This window comes from Falco rusticolus, chromosome 7, assembly GCF_015220075.1.
Source record: "Falco rusticolus isolate bFalRus1 chromosome 7, bFalRus1.pri, whole genome shotgun sequence".
Lineage (NCBI taxonomy): Eukaryota > Metazoa > Chordata > Aves > Falconiformes > Falconidae > Falco > Falco rusticolus.
In genome coordinates, this window is record NC_051193.1 from 62694589 (window position 1) to 62714871 (window position 20283).

At 36.6% G+C, this 20283-nt stretch overlaps 1 protein-coding gene across 13 annotated transcripts in view; it reads left to right on the forward strand.

Annotated features, from left to right (window-relative positions):
• The window catches only part of MIPOL1 (mirror-image polydactyly 1), a 197276-nt gene that overhangs the window by 16770 nt on the left and 160223 nt on the right, over positions 1-20283 (forward strand). For 2 of the 13 annotated variants that reach the window (XM_037393501.1, XM_037393499.1), the window contains exons 2-4: positions 15911-15975; positions 17720-17965; positions 19903-19982. In XM_037393501.1, the coding sequence (XP_037249398.1) occupies positions 17883-17965; positions 19903-19982 (163 nt within the window). In that variant the 5' untranslated portion in view covers positions 15911-15975; positions 17720-17882. Of the gene's footprint in view, positions 1-9674; positions 9712-15910; positions 15976-17719; positions 17966-18509; positions 18645-19095; positions 19155-19902; positions 19983-20283 lie in introns of those variants that run through there. The other 11 variants (XM_037393508.1, XM_037393507.1, XM_037393512.1 and 8 more) reach the window with 9 other exon arrangements.

Consider the following 20283-nt stretch of genomic DNA (forward strand, 5'->3'; position numbering starts at 1 on the left):
GAAGACAAACCACATACCCTTTTCTTGTTTTACTCATGTTTCTTTTGCTAAGTGTGATGTTAGATGGTATGGAATATCCCTTTGGCCTTTTGGGTCACCTTTGTCCCCTCCCAACTTCTTGCCCACTGCCAGGCTACTTGGTGGAGTGACAGAGCTGGTGGGAAGCAAAAGCCTTGATGCTGTGCAAGCGCTGTTAGCTGTATTCAGAATACTGGTGTATTATCAGCACTGTTTTAGCCAAAATCCAAAACACAGTACCATGTAGGATGTTTTAAAGAAAGTTAACTCCATCCAAACCAGACCCAGAACAAGTAGAAGCATGTTTTTCAATAGTAAAAATACCTTATTTTATTCTAGAATATGTTACAAAAAGCATTTTGTAAATTCATAGAAACATGCATTGATGTTAGAAGCTTAGCTGGATATACATCTTAAATTTTTGAGGGAGGAACATAAAAATTTATATAAATATCACCTACTTCAGTAAGTGTCAAATTTTTAACTTTTTTAACAACTTTGAAGAAATCTGACTTACATGCAGCATTTGGTCACTACTATGACTTTTCACATATGAATGGAGTTTCGTTCAGTGTGTAGGTTTGGCATTAACAATGTATCTTAAGCCATCTTTGGTTTGCTTGAGAATGATTGTACCCTTTTATTTTGAGGCATTGTTAGAGTGGTCATGTTTTTGTGTTCTTTGACTTTTTATTTAGTTCCTACCAGAGACAGTGATATTAGCACAAAAAGGAATCTGTAGAAGAACATAAATATTTGACTTGAATGTTTATTAAAACGAGATTTTTCCCTGCTCAAGGGAATGGTTACAAAGTTTTAGCTCATGTTCTTGTTAAAGGAATGTTTTCTTCTGAGAGGAAGGGGCTTTTGCAGGAAAAGTTTGACAGTAAAGCTTTCAATGAAATACAGGGAGAGCTGTAAAGACAAAATGTCCAGGAAATTATGTTCCAATGAATGTTTACCCTTAGATGCAAAAGAGGAGCTTAATAATCTTGTACAAAACGTAAAATGAGTGGTAGAATTAACAGAGTGGGTTTACTGGTCATTAAAAGATAGGGAAAAAAGGCGAGCCTTCATTAAACTTGGCCTTAAAAAGTTTTTAAAAAACAAAACACAGAAGCACTAAGTCTTGCACCTGCCAGTGCATGGAGATCGTAAAAAGATGACTGATAACAAATGTTTTTCTGTGCTGGATATATCAGTTGAATTTGGCAGTTGCCCTGAAGAAACTGGAGGCCACCTCTTCAGCACCTGATTCTTTTGAGAGATTTTATGTAGTGCCTGAAACATTTAGCAGGGAAGTACAACACTTGGTGAATAGCAGAGGTTGTAGTGAGGTCTGATGTTTTTCACCCAGGGAAGATGATAGAAATGTAGAGCTAGCAATTGTGAAAAGCTTTGAGAAGAGTCACAGCTTCTAGGCTCTGGTTCCATTTTTCTTGATCCAAAAGATCTCAGGTGGTAAGTGAAGCAGATTAATTCCTAATTCTGATATAAGCAGAAGTAATAGATTTTTCTCCTGGCTATATAGCGTACCTCAAAGGCCTATTGATAGTTGCCTATAGCATGAGATTTGGTCACTACTATAGTGGTTTTTGTCAACAGGTTACATTGCTTGTGGAAGGAGATTGTGGGAACTGAGTCATTTAAAGAACTCCTGCCAAACACAGAACAAATCATCAGGTTGTGCAGATGCTTGTGATCTTCTGTATCGATTGTGATCTTCTGTATGGATTGGCTGTAACACAGTAACTGATTGAGAAAGGTCCATTGGTCTTCTGAGGTCTGAGTGGTTTCTGAGTGCGAATGGGGGGGAGATCAGAGACTAGACAGCTGTAGTCTTACAAGCAAAACTACTTTGACTAAGATTTTTGAACTTTTTATGGCTTAAATTTGCATCTTAGCAGCAGGACTGGGCAAAGGTTTAAAATTCTGAGTTTATCATTCATTTGGACACATAATCTCCCTAGCTCCAATGCAAAGAATCATTCAAAATGCTAATTCTGTGTTCTGGCGGTAAAATATACATGTATATACTTGCAATCTGACCCATGCCTAGAAACAGGTTTCCAGCTGGGCCAATTACTGCTGATTGTGGTACTCTTTTATAGCAGTAAGGGAAACTAGCAAGGCAAATTGTTCAGCTCATAAATGTCAGTATTAGACCAATGTGGGTTGTTCTATTCTTAGAAATGTGGTATGAAATTTTAGTTGAACATAAATCAACCAAGAGGGAAATTTACATGATAGCTAAAACATTTACATGATGTGTGTCTGTGACATGTAGCCTTTTCTGAAAGTTGAATGACTTTGGTGATGGTTTGATTCTTATTCCCCTTTGGAAGTGGGTTGTACAAGCTGGCGAGTCATGCTGGCTTCTCTGTTCAGCTTTCTAAATGCAGTGTGGTTCAAATTGACATTACTGCTCTTCAATCCACCAACGAGCAGTTTTGCCTGTTCTCTGTATCTGAGACAGAGATTCCATACAGGTGGATGTCACAAAATCCTTCTTTCCCTATTTTCTGTTTTGTAGGACGGATTTGAGTCATTATCGCTAGGTTAAGGAGACGATAAAGCACCTCAGTAATCCCCACAGGAACTATTTACAGTCAGATGGAGCAAGGATATTCCCAACTGGGCCTAGATATTGCCAAAGGTTTTGGTGCTTGTATGTGTTTTAAAATAGCCTGAATTCCCCTTCAAAGATTTTTATCTTATTTTACATCGTTTATGTGTCTGTGTATATATTTAAAATAATGTGTTAAGATTTCTAAGAATTTTGCCAGATTAAAACTAGAGCTTGTGGGTTTTAATCAATCCCTAGCTATCTCTTGCAGCACCGTTTCACTGTAGGACTTTTGATCAGGTTTTCTTGATTTTTAAAAAGCTATTGAAGAATGCTTGTACCTATTTTTGTATAGAATATGCTGATAATATGAAAAAAGATACTACTAGAATGTTTTCCTGACTCAACAATGTATTTAATTGCTTTGATAACAGGTAAACAATTTTATATTTTTATATATGAATAGGGCTTAGATAAGCTGCTTTAATGACTTATTGTTTGTATCTTATAATTTTATAATTAATTTGGGAAGTAAGAGTAATTGTTTTTATTATAATGTTTTTTGTACTGGATGTAAATTAATCACCCAACTACAGTGTCAGCATGAATTAATCATGCAAGCAAGCCAAATGGCTATTTCATTGTTTTATTGAAATGGCAAGAGTTTGAGAATATCTTTTGTCTTAATCGATCAGCCAGAATCCATTGGAAAAAGTCTTAGAATGTTTAAGGTAATGGGAAAAAAATTGCTTTCAGTACATCCTACAGAGATCCTGTTTAAAACAGATGACAGTCTGTCACATTCAGTAGCACATCAGTCATCAGATTTATTCTAATTCCTTAAGCTGAACATTTCATTCAAGCTTGTAGATTGTCTTGTCAAGCTACCAAAAGCCTCATAGCTTTTCTGTCAAGCATAGAGTTGTACCAGCAGTTCACAAATAAATGCTAAGCTGCAAAAATATTGTTTATTTTCTTTAACCTTTTCTTCAGTTAACTACAGTGTTCTTTCCTCTTATTTTCACCACATGCATTTCTCACAAGGTATTCAAGGGACTACATCCTAAACATGCCCCATCCTGACCACAGCCACTTCAGACCAAGGGCCACTCATTTTGGGATGTGTTGTTTTTACTGTAGCAGTCTAGACCACCGTGGTTATGACATTCCTCCTCTAATCACAAAGGCCCAGTGAGCAGCTTCGTTTGCTGCACGCATGAAGGAATCCCACTGCCAGTGCTCACGCGGCACTGGTGTGGCCAGTCTGGCTTTGTGCAGAGTGGCCGTGGTTGTGGATTTCCGCTTGCCTTGTATAGAAAGTGGCAATTTTGCTGTCAGCCCATATAGCTGTGCTGTTCTTCATATTTATCAAAATATCTTTATGATATTTTGTCATGCTTTACCTTGTACGTTTGTGTACAAGTAGCGTGGCTGAATTGGGCTCCTTGCTTTTGTTGCACATCTGCCATACTGGAGAAAGGAAATTTTTCTTGTGATTTTTTTTTTTTCCCTTCATTTTTTCTTGCATGACCTTCTGTAATTCTGAGCCTTTTGCTTTTCTTAAAAGAAAGCTTCCATGTAAAGTGTAGCACTTGTATACCAAGTATACCTGAGCCTGTGCAGTACTGAAAACTTGAGACACAGCTAACTTTCATTGAAGTCAACATATATATGTCTAAGGTGGTAAAACATTGGGAATGGTTAGTTGAAATGATATTAATTAATTGTGCTAAGAAAGGAAACAATTAGGTTGGTGCATTTGTATAATTTAAGCCAAAAAAAATTGCTCAGTAAAGTGATTTTTCATGAACCACTGAAAGGCTCCTGGCCAGGTTAGATCAGTCTCTGTATTAAACTAGTAATGCTGTGGTATTCAATATAAAGTTGTGCCTGCCCTTTGAAAAGACTTACTTGGTTATCTTTTTCAGTGATTAAAAAAAATATTAACAAAGAAAATCTAAACTGTATTGTGAATTTTTCATAGCCACCAACTTCAGAACTCTTAATTCTTCACTGTAACTTGTGATTTCTTCTAATATGTGGTTGTCTGTCATTTACATGCAGTGCTACGTTTTCTGTCCTAATCTGCTGGGTTTCTTCATTATAAAATCATGTTATTTCTTTATACTTTTTTTTTGTCTGCTAAATGGCCAATATGCTCTTCTAGCAGCCTTATTGCTTGAATGGATATTCTGAAAGAAACATTGTACATGTCTAAAAAGGAGCTGTGGGGTTGAAGCCCTAGATAAAATTAAAGCCTGAGTATATATATATAAAAAAATTGTTAAAATGTCAAGATAATGAAAACCCAGGAAATAAATTATGCCTATTATTAATTTTGAATTGTATTCAAACATAGAAATATGTAGCATAGACAAAAGCTGGTTACAGAAAGATAAAATTCAATTTTACACTAGGATAATTGTTTTATGTATTTTACATTTATTTATAAGATCAGATAAAGATAAAAAATTAAAGATCAGATTGCAATTCTCAATATAAATCACAGTATGGTCCTGATGAATGCCAAGGTCAGTAAATGGAAACCCCTTCACCTGCAAAATACATTACTGTGGAAAATACTAAGTGAATAAAATGAAACCGATAAGCACCATCTTTCTTACTATTCATTCTTTACTTGCATGATAATGTTAGAGCTTTCGGTATTTTTCATTTTCAAAGGAGGGAAGAGGTATTACTGCTCTCAGCAGCCTCCCGTATATTACCTGTAGCCAAATTAACATGTCTTTGTTAAGGAGAGATTGAGAATGGGACTGTTGTTGCAATAACATTTAAGAAATTAGATTGGTCCTGTTCAAAAGGCTTCGCATGTGCTGCAGATGTAGGTGGTGGGATCCAAGTGCTACGTAGATGATGGAGCCCATGATTTAAGAATAGATTTATGTAATAAATTGCTTCATATCAGGAGCATCTTCTGTCAGGAAGGCTGATTTTTATCTACAGTTGGATCTCTGTTGTGTCTTGAAGAGAAGGAAATTTAACAATTTTTTCACTTTTGGCAGGACAAAAATACGAGTTCTAGGTCCTCACAGAGAACACATGCCATTGATTATTTTGACCTGTAAGGTGGTGGCTCAGTCTCAGGTACCTCAGCTGACTGCCTATGCCAGTCTGAGCTAAAGAAGACAACATCTAAGTAACCAAATTGCAGGCTGAAAATTGAAACCTGTAGGTAGCTAAGTGAAATGACTAGTACTCATCTCACCACAAATATTTAAGCTGTAACAAGCAGTGACAGGTTTTTCCATATGTAGTGTATTGGAGCCTTTGAGTCCTAGGGTGATAAGAAATAGGCTTCTTTACATGGCATCTGCTTCACAAAAAGTGTTAATAGACCTGACAGGTATTTTGTCAAGCTGGACATCTTTCAGAAGTGTTGGCTTCCAAAACATGCCCTTATCAGCTGCCTTTATTATACAGAAACAGTGAGTTCTACAGCTGTTGCTTGTTACAGACTCCAGGTTTTCTGGGCTTTGGTCAAAGTACCAGTGTTACTGAGGTCAGTAATTAGCCACTGTTACCTGAGTTAGATCATGTCAGAGAGCGGCAGCAATGAGTAGTGGACTCAACAGCCCTAGGGTGTTGCTCTGGTGTCACTGAACAGCTCTTCTAGGTAAGCACTGGGATTACAAGTGGGGTTTTGTTTTAGCTTGTAACTTGTTCTGCTTCAGCAAAGCAAAGACCACTGCAGCAGGGCCAGGATTTGATCTTTGGTTTGTCAGGTAGGCCTTAAGGTACAGGGGTTTGTGTACCAAATGGTTTGACAAGTATGAAGTTCTACTATAGCGCCTGGTAAGCTTCTGCACAGGCAGTAGCTCAGCAGCTTTCCTTTGCTGGGCTGGTGATGAGAGGGCCAAGGTCTGCCTCTCATGTGACCAGGCTTTCTTTCTGAACGGTAAAGATCAGACTGCAGAAAGACGGATATGGAAATACAGCTCCCTGTGAGAACAGAGTAATCTTCTGGGTTTTGATACGATGTGATTTCTTTCAGGGTCATAATGAGGCCATTTCTGATGCAATACAGCTGTGAAAGGGCACTAGTGGACCCAGTCCACTAGTTCGTTTGTGGCACCCCAACAGTATAAAAGAAAGGAGCGCCTATGAAGGATTCCTTTGTCATGAATGCTATGGATTAGGATGCAATAGATGTATCAAGAGACTGTTATCCTGGGATGTGTAGTCAACAATTTAAGGGCATTTAAGTTAGTTTTCTGCACTACAGTAGCATAAATGTAGTGTGATACAGCTTGGGAGCGAGCTTCAGTTTCTTGCTTTGAGTCAGAATTTGATGGTAGCAAGAATGAAGACAGTTGTGGGGTGTAACACTTTCTCACACTACTGAAGGTGACTGCTGTGCAGGTGTACAAGGTAACTAATTAAAACAGTTTCCCCTTGAAATATAATTCTGTTCCTCCTCTTCACTATCCAGTGGTAGACTAATATTTGTCTCCAGAATGTTTTTCTAGGATCTGAAGTGGAATTACAGGATCTGAAGGTTACTAAATATTAGGCAAAAATTATAATTCTCTTCATAGTTTAAAAGTATCTTGTATCTTTCATATTTCAAAAACTCTCCTGGATGTAAAATTCTTTTGGCAAACATTCACTGTCTTGCACTTGTGAGAGAAAACTTACTAAAAATAGCTTATGCTGCTATCATACTGAGGTTCCCCTCCAGTTGTATCTGCCCAGTAGCTTTTCTATTTGGTGTAACATATACTTCCAAATTTATCTTAAAAGTTACCAAAAAAAAAGACAAAAAACAAACCAGATACTTTATTGAGAACCAATTTAGTATTACATATTATACTTTCCAGTAATACAGCCATTCAGGTCGTTACAGAGATAAGGGAAATTGAGTTGTTTGTGCATCTGCAGCTCTTAAACGTATAACACAAACAAACCAGTGATGGACCTTTTTTTTAAAAAAACTGTAATCCTGTGTAATACAATTCTATATAAAAGTGTCACTGTTTAGGAATATAGGAATGTAATGCTGTAAATAAAAGAAAAATTTTATTCCAGCTACTATAGAAATTCGTTCAGACTAATGTTAAAATCCAGTTGTAAAGAAGTTCATAAAGAACATCTAATATTATCCAAAATGTTTTGAAACAAACCTGTATCTCATCTGATTTAAAGAAAAAAAAATATTGGAGAATGAGTTTGCTAGTTATAGGGTCTCCGGACTTCTCAAATGTCTTGAGAAACAGGTTTTTAGGGAGGTGTCTATTGAGGATGTCTGAGAGTAGGTCTCTTTTTTTTCAACCTGTCCTGAAAGCACTGTGGAAAACCTTTTAAGTACTAAACTACCTTTTTCAGCTTTTTTCTTTTAGTGAGTTTTTTTATCTGTGATAAAACCAAAAATAATCTTACACCTTAGTGAAGTTCAGTGTGATGAGTAAATTGAACTTACTTAACTCTTTTTCAGGCAGGAACAGCATATTGTGAAAAGTTAAGTTATGGTGAAAACCGAAACCTTTCCATAGTACCTCTTTTCCCAAGCTGTTGTGCTCAGCAGATGCACAATCCAGCTAAAGAACTAAGTACAGTGAAGTACATCCTTTAGATAAGAACACAAGAGGCCTGTGACTTCACTGGCATAAGTTTTTACAGACTAAAATAATTGATTAGATGTTGTAGCTTTAAAGTCTTGAAGAAATTAAAAGAAGAATATTGAAGATCACTGTAAAAACAGTGTCGAAGTGGCATAACTTTGTTGAAAAATTATGCCTTTTTTTACATTAAAGTCTGAACACGTTAAGATTTGCTGTTGACAGGAGAGAGTCATGAAAGCACAACATTGAAGCAGAGTTGTCTTCATTCAGAAGACCTTCTCCCTCCTTTCCTCCCGGTTTGACTGTGAATTAGGAAGCTATTTAGGAGTTATTTCTAGTGCTGTGATTAGGCACGGAAGCCACCCTAGTGCACATACCTGACTTTGTCAGGTTGCTCCCTCAACACGAAAGGAGAGGTAAAGCTCCGAGTCTACAAGTCTTACAGCTTCACAATGTCTGAGAAAGTCTTCAGAGTTGTTCCCTTGTGTTTTATCTATACTTCTGTAGCTATAAAGTCTTGTTTTCTTGATTTTTTTTTTTTTTTTTTTAGTGATGCCAAGCAATGCAACATCTGGTAAGCAAGCTCAAACTGTTCAGCATGATTATGTGCAGGAGAAATCAGTCATCAAAATAAGCCTAGGTTTCAGAAGTGCTAAGGAAGTATTTTTCCTCCTTCATCTAGTAAGTGGATTTAGAGCTCCTTTGCTCTGTCCAGGAATAACTGGTATGGGCCAAGATTCAGCTGCTGTCCCAGCTCTCTGCAACCTCACATAATTTCTTCTTTTCACCTCTGGTGTCAAGTGTTTTGGCAATGAAAAAATGAATGTAGCTTGATGAATCAAGGAACAATGAAAGCAAGATAATATGAATTTATGATGAGGTTGCAAGAAAGAGGAGAACATCCATCTGTTTCTTTTTACAAAAACCTGAAGAAAATAATTTTGCTGAAACTGGCTAGATAATCCTAGGTCTTGAATTTTTCCAGAATTTCCACACGCCCCAATTTGTCTGTGTGGAAAGACTCTGTTTTTAAGGCTCAGAACCCCCCAATAAGAACTATTTCTGTCAGTTGTGTAACCCTCAACTTATATGAACCTCTTTGTAGTTTATGTTCTCAGAGGAATTCTTTAAGGCTTCTGTGGTTTTGGCTGAGTAATGTGCTTACTAAGGGTTTAAAATGACCTTTCTTCAAAACCTAGTAAAGAAATGTTTTTTAAAAAGTAAGCCTGTCCAGCTGCTTTATTCCCTGTGTTGTATATCATTATAAATGATGATGAAATTGAGGAATAAGGATGTTCTGTGTATTCAAGCGCATATTTAAAAAAAAAAAAAGCTGCACTATTTTGTTGGTTGCACAAGAATAGAAATGAGAGAGCTTTCATTATGGATGATCTGACAGTTCTGCCTGGGCTTAGAGTTGTCCTGCACCTCTCATTGGAAGACTTCTTGTCTTTTGAGTTTTCCATTGTAACTTCCAACATCTCAGATAATTATCTTTTTTTCTGCAATAGGCATTTCCTTCCTACTGGGTGAAGGTGACTTTTTTTGGTAAGTTTCAGCTGCAAGAAGGTTTTGAATATTTTCCAAAGGTGGGTTAAAGGATAAATATTTCTGTTTTCCCTGATGTAAACAAAAATACTGCAACAGTTTCTTTGGGAAGCTGGTATGTTGTCGAGTTTTGCAGTGCTTTCTTAAAATTTGGCAGAGAGATCAATCCACTGTCAGAAATGTTTGTGATAATGTGACTGATGATCTAAACTTCTGTAACTTTAGCTAATGCCTCCTTTTTGCCTTTTTTGTTTTTGTTTGTTTGTAGTTTTTCTTTCCAGCTGCCTGGCACTAATTTGGAGTCAGTGGTGACTCCCCTTTAATCTTGTACAGTCCTTTGTTGGTGCAAGACCAGGAAGCTGTGCAACTCCATGGTGCTGAATGTTTGCAGGTTTAGCTTCTTAAATTTTTAGCTTCCATTTAAATTCTGGATATTCTCAACAGACTTCATTCCATTGTCTTGTTTCTGGTTCTCATTGAGTTCTGGCCTGCCTCAGAATATCTGATTCTTGTCTGATGGTCCAAGACCGTTTCTGGATGTGTAGCTTGCTATTTTAAATTTTGCCTAGCTTTCAGTTTTCTTTGATATTGCAATGAATTTCAGGGAAGCATCTGGATTATGTTCCTAAAAGCACTAGCCTGCTAATCATACCTAAATAAGCAACAGCACATGATAGGGCATGTTATATATTATACATGTTAAACATGCTGTAAGATGCACAGCTAGTGCATAGGTGCTGAAAATGCTCTGAAATGTTATTAAAATGTAACAAACAGACTCATAGAATCATTTAGGTTGGAAAAGACCTTTAAGGTCATTGATTGCAACTGTTAACCCAGGACTGCCAAGTCCACCACTAAACCATCCCTGTCCCTCAGTGCCACAACTACACGTCTTTTAAATATGTCCAGGGATGGTGACTCAACCACTATGCTGGGCAGCCTGGTCCAATGCCTGACCACCCTTTTGGTGAAGAAATTTTTTGTAATGTCCAATTTAAACCTCCCCTGGCATAACTTGAAGCCATTTCCTCTTGTCCTGTCACTTCTTACTTGGGAGAAGAGACTAACAGCCACCTCGCTACAACCTCCTTTCAGGTAGTTGTAGAGAGCGATAAGGTCTCCCCTCAGCCTCCTTTTCTCCAGGCTACACAACCCCAGTTCCATCAGCTGCTCCTCAACAGGACTTGTTCTCTAGACCCTTCACCAGCTTGGACACTCTTTGGACACATGTCCTGAAGTGTGCCATTCCTCTGTAATTCCCCCCACTTCTCGCTTACAGGAATGAAGTTACTACTCACAGTCAACAAACACACTCTGTACTGCATTTAGTTGCTAGACTTATAAAAAAAAAAAATCAGAAGTTGAGGAGAGACTATATGTTTAATGCCTCAGAACATATGTCTGAGCAATACTGTATGTTCCAATGTTCTTACTCCGTACAGGCATAGTTTAGGGAGCAATTATGCTTTTAGTTGAAGGATACCTTTCTTTTCAGATAGTCATTTAAGCAAATGACAGCCTAGTTAATTCTTTTATAAAGAACAAATCTGGCTGATCTGGAGTCAGTGTTTTATCTCTCTGCTCTTTTTAGCTTGTGAAACTCCAGGTGATATGATTCTCTTCAGCTGCTGAATTTGAGTGAATAAATAATTTGGAGTAGAACCAGTGCATTGGATATGTTGGTTTATGACAGCAGCGGAGGTGCATTTGTGTTTTCATGCTGTTCAAAACAGCCTGACAGATACAAACAGGGTGCAGCTCTATTTCCCTGTGAGAGACCGACAGGCCCCTCAGTCCCCACACACAGGACTGGATCTTGAAAGGTGGGCACATTTCTGACAGGCCTCTGCATGTTCAGTGCTCATGGTAGTTCTTCATCAGGCTCCAATATCCACACTGTTTGTAGCCTTTATGCTTTTCTTTTTTAGTGCATTTGCTGTCAGGGAAAATGGCACTATTTGAAGGTACTTTCAGGAATGTGAGTTGGCTGGATAAACTGAGGTTTTCCGCTTCCTTGCGGTTCATTGCCTCCTTTTCCTCACTAAGTCCCTGTTTTGATCTTCTTTCTTTCTGTGAAGGCAGCCAAACAGTTAAATTGGAATGCTTTTGGCAGAAGAAATATAATTTCTGCTTAATGCTGTTACTTATACTAATGGTTTATGAATCTGGCACCAAGTTACTGCTTCTCATTTTTATGGGCATATAATGTTCTGTGACTTTATTTGTGCTTTTATGGTAAAATCTAGGCTAGCAATTTTTGTGATAAAAAAAATTACGATTTGGGAATTTCAAGATACTGAATACACTATACAATGAATTTTACAAACATAAGCACTGTAGACTCGAATGTTTCTTGAATAGTTTCCATCGTTAGCTTTGGAGCTCTTTCATCACAGCAACTTTTTCTTAAGTTTTGGAAGGAGATGGATTTTGTGGGGCCTGAGACAAATGCTTTCAGAAAGGCTGGCGAGATATCTGTATCAGTGGTCCGGTTTTGGTTTACTGAAGGATGGTGTGCAAACCAGCATTTGACATTTGGCCCGATGTCACATCATCCAGTCATGTTGCAAACTGGAAAAAATGGGGTGCTCAAGGCAAGTAGTGCTCAAAAAGGTGTGCTGATGCTGCTGTTGCACCGTTTCCACCCTGTTGGCATTCTGCCTGTCTTACCACATAAGTCATCCTTGGCTATGCCTCACTGATGTTTTTTTGTTGATCCCCCCCGGCCCCAGCCGCCTGCTCTACTGCCCTACCTTGTAAAGCAGAGAACAACCCAGTGTTTAGTGTATTGTAGGAATGCTAGTTCTGGTGATGTTGTTTTGCAATCCTTAGAATAGTAAGTATGCAGGAAGTGACCTGTGAATATCATCCAATTTACACCTCTGCTCAGAATGGGGCCATCTCCACAGTTAGATCAGGTTGCTATATCCAGATGAGTTTTGCACATCTCCAGCAATGGAGATTCTGTAACCTCTGAGCAACTTGTTCCAGTGACCTTCCTCACTGTGAAAAATCTCTTACCCAGAACTCTTAATTTTTTCTGTGTTACAACTTGTTTCCAAGAGAAGAATCTGTCTCTTGTCTTCTCTATATTTGCTCACAAGGCAGCTAAGACCCAATAAAATCCCCCTTTATTCTTCTTTCCTTAAAACCAACTCAACTCTCCTCTCGATTCTTCATAATTAATGTGCTGCAGACCCCTTTCTTGATGACATTCTGGTGGACTTGCTTCAGGATATCCATGAGAGGGTCAGATTGGATACAGCACTTCAGATGTGGTCTCACAAGTGCCAGATAGAGGGGATTAATCACTTCCCTTTGTCTGATGGCTATGATCCTGTCAATTGAGTGTAATTTGAAGGTATCCCTCACTGCCATGTAGTGCCGATTCTACTAAAATATTCTATGAAACGTTCTTTTGGCTCTGGATAAGACAACAGCTAGTTTAAAATATACATATTTATCCTTATCCTTAAAGGCTATGAAAATCATGATCTGGTTGTAAACTGGTTAGAAACAGAGATCTGGCTGCCTACATGAAATGTAATACTTGAGTTTATAAGACCAGAAGTGTTTAGAACAAAGCTGTAAACAAAAATGGCTAAATGAATTGGCCATTCCACACTTGACCAAAGCATATCATAGTTTCATTATTAGAATGAAAATAATGTTAATAGCGGTGTGACAGGAAAGCTGCTTCACAGAATGCACACCAAGATGAGAAAAGCTGGAAAAAAAGGAAACAGCCTTTGACGAGATCCTCTGTGGTTTTCTTTACATTTCAAAGAGGTGCCAGGCAGGGAGAGAAGGAAAAGGCATGTATTGTCAAAGAAAAGACAAACTAAGGCAAAAGAAAAGAATGGAGGACAAAAGACAGCTAAAAACTGGAGAAGAAGAGAACAGAGCAGGCTGAAGATTGTTTACTAAATAAAATACAAAGGAAGATCATTATCTTGGTTTTTAGTGAGGGAGAGAGAATAAAAGAGGGGAGAAGAGGTAGGGGCAGTCGGTGATCTAATATGCACATAAAACACTTCTTGGTAAATGTAAAGAGAAAATTGAGCCTTGGGGACGCTGAACTAATAGCAGAAATTAGGGAGAAAAAATAGAGAAGTACATGTCCTTTATCCAATTCAATTTAATTCAGATATAGGTAAAACATATTGTGAACAAGTTGAAACTGCGTTTTTATGCCTCCTTTCTTGCCTTTGTCAAAAACATGTCATAGAGAATGAACACTTTTTGCCGTAGTATATGCTATCATTAAAAGAATCAGATGCAAGTTCTTTGATGAGAATAAGAAAGTTTGAACATGACTGAGCTCTGGGAACATGTTTTTATCAAGCTTCCAGATAATGCAGTATTTTCTATAAAGCAAAATCTTGAAGTCTTTATAGCAGTGCTGGAGTTTTAAATTTGAAGTACTAATGCTGCATTCATCCACTTATGGCGTAAATCCATTTGCCTATGTTTTACATTCTTTTAACAAGAAACAGAATATTTTGCATGATCTACTTGTATTTAAAAGCATATAAAAGTAATAGACTACAATAAGTACCTCTGTAATCAGATATCAAAATATATTTCATTTCACAACTTTCAATATTCAACAGATGTGTGTTATTCCACATTTGACAAATACAAGAAGCGGCTATTTCAGTTATTCTTTGACTAGCATTTTAATGACCGCTCAAAGCTAATTTTAAGTTATTTTGCGTTACCTTAGCATTCTGATTTGCTATAAAGTTTCTTTAGGTAGAGAGGAATGTGACACTTGTGGAATGTATCATTGCATCAAAACTTGACATCCACCTAGCCTAAGACAACTGTCTGTTCCCTAGGGAAATGCTTCCAGAAAGTAGGGGTTTTTTAATTTAGCTTGCCCTAAGGCAAAACATTTCAGGATATTTTAGGAGATCCTGTAATCTAATTAATCTTATGAAAATAATACTAAAATTATTCTTTATTTCCCTATGCATAAAGTTACGGTGTTCCCTGCCTTACATAGCTCCATCCCTGCACTGTGAATGGCAACTGCCAACTGCATCATTTAGGGGGACAAAGACTGGCTTGGTGCTGTGCTGAGGGGTGGTGGGAACTGGTCTCTTGTTCCAGCAGAGCAGGGCAGGGAGGGTAGCCCTCCTTGTGGGGAAAAACTGTCCCAAGACAGTTTTGTGAAGAAGAGGTGAATTTGGTCGACACCAGCAAGCATTTGCCTCCTGTCACAGTGGCTGAGGCCACGACTCAGTAGTTGTCTTCAAAACCTATCGAAGTGAGACCCATGGGCAGGGGTTTGCAGTCATCGGGCTCCATGTGGAAGGGTCTCAACAGCCTTTTCCATTCCCGAGGAGGGAGAGTCAGTAACTGAACTGCAGCTTAGAAGATGGACTTCCCAGTCTCCTGCCCAGGGAGGGAAAGCACTGGCAGCTACAGCAGGCTGTCACTAATCCAAACACCCTGGGTCAACATCACTGTTCAGATGGTTGGAAGTTTGTGGTGTTGTGGGGTGCACCCTTCTATAACACATTCTGCAGAGACTCCAGATGTTTTTTTCTTCTGAATGTGGAAATACAACCAAAGCTGTAATAAAAGCTATTCAGAACTGCACAAGTAAAGCACTGAATACTTCCTACCTTGCAGATATATGTTTTTTTTTATATACCTCTTGATTTTGTTTAATTCCTATTAAGTGTTTGTGTTGAGTAATTCTGGAATGCCATCCTTATGAATAAGCCATTATTTTGTTTAGGATTTTTTTTTTTCCCCTCCTAAAATCCATTCATATTTCAAAGTACTGGAAGGCAGAATATTTTGATGGCCACCTTTGCAGAACATATCCCGGAATGAATGAGGAAATAGTAATTTTAGTTAGCACTACATATAAACACAACTGAAGGCAGTGCAGTGAGCTTAGTTTTCCATTTTTATCTGTCATAGATGTAAATAGTTCAAGCATATAAGCATGCAAAGAAGTTGATAGTTTGAAACTGTGACTGCATGTGTCGTATAGGATAATGTTAAAATTTCCTGTGTGCTTTGATATGACATTCTCTAGAAAAAGATTGGTTTAGCTGAGGTATAAACCGATTAAAAGTTAATGCTGTTTTTCACTGGGCACCCATGCTAAACTAGAAGGTTCATGTATTTCATATGCATGCTTATGTAATTAAGCATCCACTAATTTCTTTCTTTTTAGGAAATACTTCTGCAAATCAGCACTTCATATATGAAGAGTTAAGATCATATCGTTTGTTCTTTAAGGTAAGGATAAGGACAAACATTATTATTATTATTTTGTAATAGGTTCTTAATCCTTTGTTCTGTGAAGTGTTGACGCTTTCATTAGAGTTAAAATATGTTGCATGTTTACAAAAAGCCTGAAATCTCAATATGTGGTCCTATAAATTTTAATTATTTGAATCATTAGAACATCTAATTTTTTGCCTAAGAGTACACGAATGTACCATTGAATCTGTTTTTTAAGGTTTTTTTCCAGTTTAATGTCTGAATCCAAATTCATAAAGAGTTGGAAAAATGAGATGTCTGAGCTATAGGATTCACAGGGATTTTATATGAAGCCTATTTAATCAGGATAACACTGTTATTAATATTCATAAAGTCAGCTGGAACACAAATGACAGACTATGGAGCCTAAAATTTTTTACTTGTGAATTTATTACAAGCAGCTTAAAAAATTAATGGAATTTAAGTAAAGTTGACCAAAATGAAAATCTTATGTTAGCAGAAAAAATCTTTATTAGAACTTTCTCTAAGACCATCTTGCATTGATATCTTTGACAGATTTCATTGGTACTTAAAGAAGAAAGATGCATGAATGGTCATTTAAAAGGATTTAAACGCATTGGCACATTAATTTTTACATGAATAATAAGTAGTTTCCAAAAGCAATTAACTTACAGTGTACAAGATTTGAATAGAAAAATAGGACTGTGACATCAAAGGGCAAAGCAAATGTGCTGTACATTTTAAACTTTTAATAATATGACTTCTTAAAATAACTTATTTCATTTCCACAGTAGGTAAAGTAACAGTGAAGGTATTTGTGTACAGCTTGGGTTTGTTTTGCAATATACCAAGATCTGGAACAAAGAAATATTTTGATGGCAAAGTGCTATTGGTAAAGAACATCTTCAGGCTTTTACAGTGATCAGGTGCTTTTGAATTGAGCTTTCTTACAGTCAGTTTCTGCGTGGAAAATAGTCATATACTGACCACAGCATGTGATTTTTCTCCCATGCTGCTGTATGCAGCACTGGGAAGCATTTGTTACTTCTGTGAAGGGCCAGTTAAGTAGATCTGGAATTTCTTTTGTTAGTAGGAAGATACTGGTTGATTTATATTCATATTTGTAGGTGGTTTGGCATTTAAATATTTAGTGTGAATTACTATTGCATATTATATTCAACAGATAAGGACACTTTTTTTTTTAGCTTTCTTTGCATGATGTTCAAGTAGAAGTCTTAACACTAACACAGGTTGAATAAATAGATAGTGAATAAGGAAATTAACTGTAGATTTAAAATTAATTCTAGGTTCTGGGTTACAGTTCCATTTTGAATATTCATATTTTGTCTTGGTCTATCAGTATGCTTTATTTTAGTCTCCAGCTTTAATTTCTTCTTATCATTAGACAGATAGATTATTAACAGATTGTCTTCAAATGAAAGTAAAGAAAAGCTTTAAAACGATTGTATTTGATTTTTCCAATGATTCCTCCTGGGAAAACATTCATGGCTAGCTTCTACTTGTTGTTGATGTGGCAAGGTTTAACTCTATCTGAATAATCATGGTTCGGTCGGTTTTGGTTCTAAAAATACCTTGTGTTTGAAACACCTACTGTAAGGGTACATCTTGAGTGATATGTAAGTGTTGTGCATAAGTTAGATACCTGTTGCACCTGTTGTGTTCGGAACAACAGATGTACATACTTAATATATGGATATTTTGTTGTTCTGTTTACTGACATTTTTAATTCTAATAACAGGGAAGGTATACTGCAAATCCTAGGCAGGCCCAAAAGGTCCTCCTGTTTGACTTTGATCGATAGGTTGCCTTAATCTGATATCAACAATGTTTTTGTATGTGTAAACCAGAAAATGCCTATTAATTAGCCGAACATATTTCACCTATGAAGACAAAGTCGTTAAATGAGCCTCTTGACTTCTGTCTCCAATTATTCCGGTGCCATCATCTATCATTTCCAGCAGAGGGCAGCATTTTCCTACATCAGGTACATGAAGGCACATGCCCTGCTTAGACTGTCAATGTTTCTTGTAATTACTCCCAGTATATTTGTTGCTTGCTTATGAATTAACTTGCATTTATGGAACTAAATCATTCCAATCATTTAATTACACCTGAGGAGCTGAACTATAATTGCTTGCTTCCAACTAGGATCTGATATGGCTTGAGCAGTATTAATTTGGTGTTTACTTTTCTGAGTGCTAAAAGCATTAAAATGATTGTGCAATGGGATTACATTTTACTAATTGCTGGCATTCATTAGCTGGGTAAATGGCGAGGAAGAATGACTGTATATTGTGGAGGGATAAAATTATGGTTTTAAATAGTATATTACTAGGCACATTAAGGCCCTAAGACATGTTTTAAAATACTCCAGAGGTTATTAAATACCATATTTTCTTCATGTCTTGCTATATGAATATCTTATTAAAATACTGCAATTATTATGAACCTTTTTGTGCAATATGTAGGGAAATGGCTTCATTGACAGAAACCTATTTCTTGATATTAATAACCTTCTATATTTTCAGCTAATCCAAAAGTAAATGAGGAACTTAGGAAAAGATTGCCAACTCCAAATCAACACAGTTACACAGAATTGAAAAAGAAGCGTGCAGCTTCATTTGAGGGATTCTTGTAAGGAACTCTGTGTTCTGTGATATGAGGTGAAGTTGTTATTTTTTGTTAAGACCTAAGCACATCAAATCACACACTTTTTTTTTATCATGCACCTTTATAATTAACAACAAATATAAATAATTCCTGAACGCTTAATGTGAATGTTAGTGTCAAATCTTAAGTGTTTGCACAATTATTATACTTTTTTTTTAATAATCTCAAAGATAAAAATGAAAACATCTGCTTTTATGGTGTTTATAGGAAAAGCATTTATTCTGTTGCTTTGTTAGTTAGAACATAGGTCTTCGATATAATTTTTATTAATTGAATTTTAAAATGTGTTGTTTGAGTGTTTTGGTGATGGTGGGTTTTTTAACTCTTACATTTATCAACACAATGTAAAGTCTGCATATTTTCATGATCCAGCCATTGCCTCTTCAAGGCACATGTTGTATCTTTAAATAAAATATAATTGTGCTTATTTTGTATGGTTTTCCTGCTATGTAGTTAAAGATGAAAAAATGTCCTTTTAAAGCACATTTGAAAGAGATGCTTGAGTAAGTAATAACATCTTACTTTATCAGCAAGATTACAAATTTATTTAGATTTCCTTGAGATATAGCGTATAGCTGATTTTTTTTAAGGAGAGAGCGTATGTTTTAACACTCAAAACATTACCAGATAAACATATTACTTTAGGTCTTATTTTTGGGTATTGAGGGTTTTTTCTTGAAGGTCTTTGATTATATTAAATACTGTGTAATTAACCGTATAGTCTGAAGCAATATGTATGCAAATAATAGGATGGATTATTTAGCTGTTTAGAAAAACGGGCAGATTGGAGTGGTCATGGGCCACTTTACCTGTATTTTATCCAGGAAAATAAAGCAAGAGAAAGAATGTTGTGATGTAAAGTGCATACCACCTTCTGTAATAATTGCCGAAGGGAGAAGTCTCATTGCCTGCAGTGGGACCACTCAGTATGATTTGGGCTGTTCTCAGTAGCATGTACTTCCAAGAGCAGACTCTAGAATAAGACAACAAATTAATAAATTTTTCCATTAAGGCATTACATGCGAGAGAAAGCTGAACCAAACCATTATACAAATTAGATGTGTGAAGAAAAAATATTTTACTGAGAAATATAATTTAGCACTGACTGTTAAAATACACAGACTTTATTGTGCCATTATAAATATTTTAAAATCATTTGTACTGTAAATTTTGTGTCGACTGAAGGCAGAGTATAGGTGTGTTATAATACATTGTTTCAAGTTTATTTATCCAGAATTTGCTTTATTTTAGCTCTGAAATCTTCAAGCAAAAACTGGACTCGGTGCCAGATCAAACGAGTTCAGAAGAACAAATGGAGAACTGGTCAAAAGGTAAGGACTTTTAAGATATTAATAAGGAACCTCAGGTGTTGTACCAGTGCTAGGCAGTGACTGGAATGTATTTGTTCTTGCCGATATATGACTGACTTCGGAAGAAAAGAAAAAAAAAAAAAAAAAGAAAAACACAAACCCACAACCACACACTGTCTTTTAAAAATATTTGGGGTAACGGGAGAGCAGCTACAGGAATGTAAATTATCAGCTTTACTTTTCTTGTCAGTGTTATTTAGATTTTTTTTGTATATAACTTTGAGAAGTCTTATTTAAATTCTTAGTCTGAACATTGCACTTT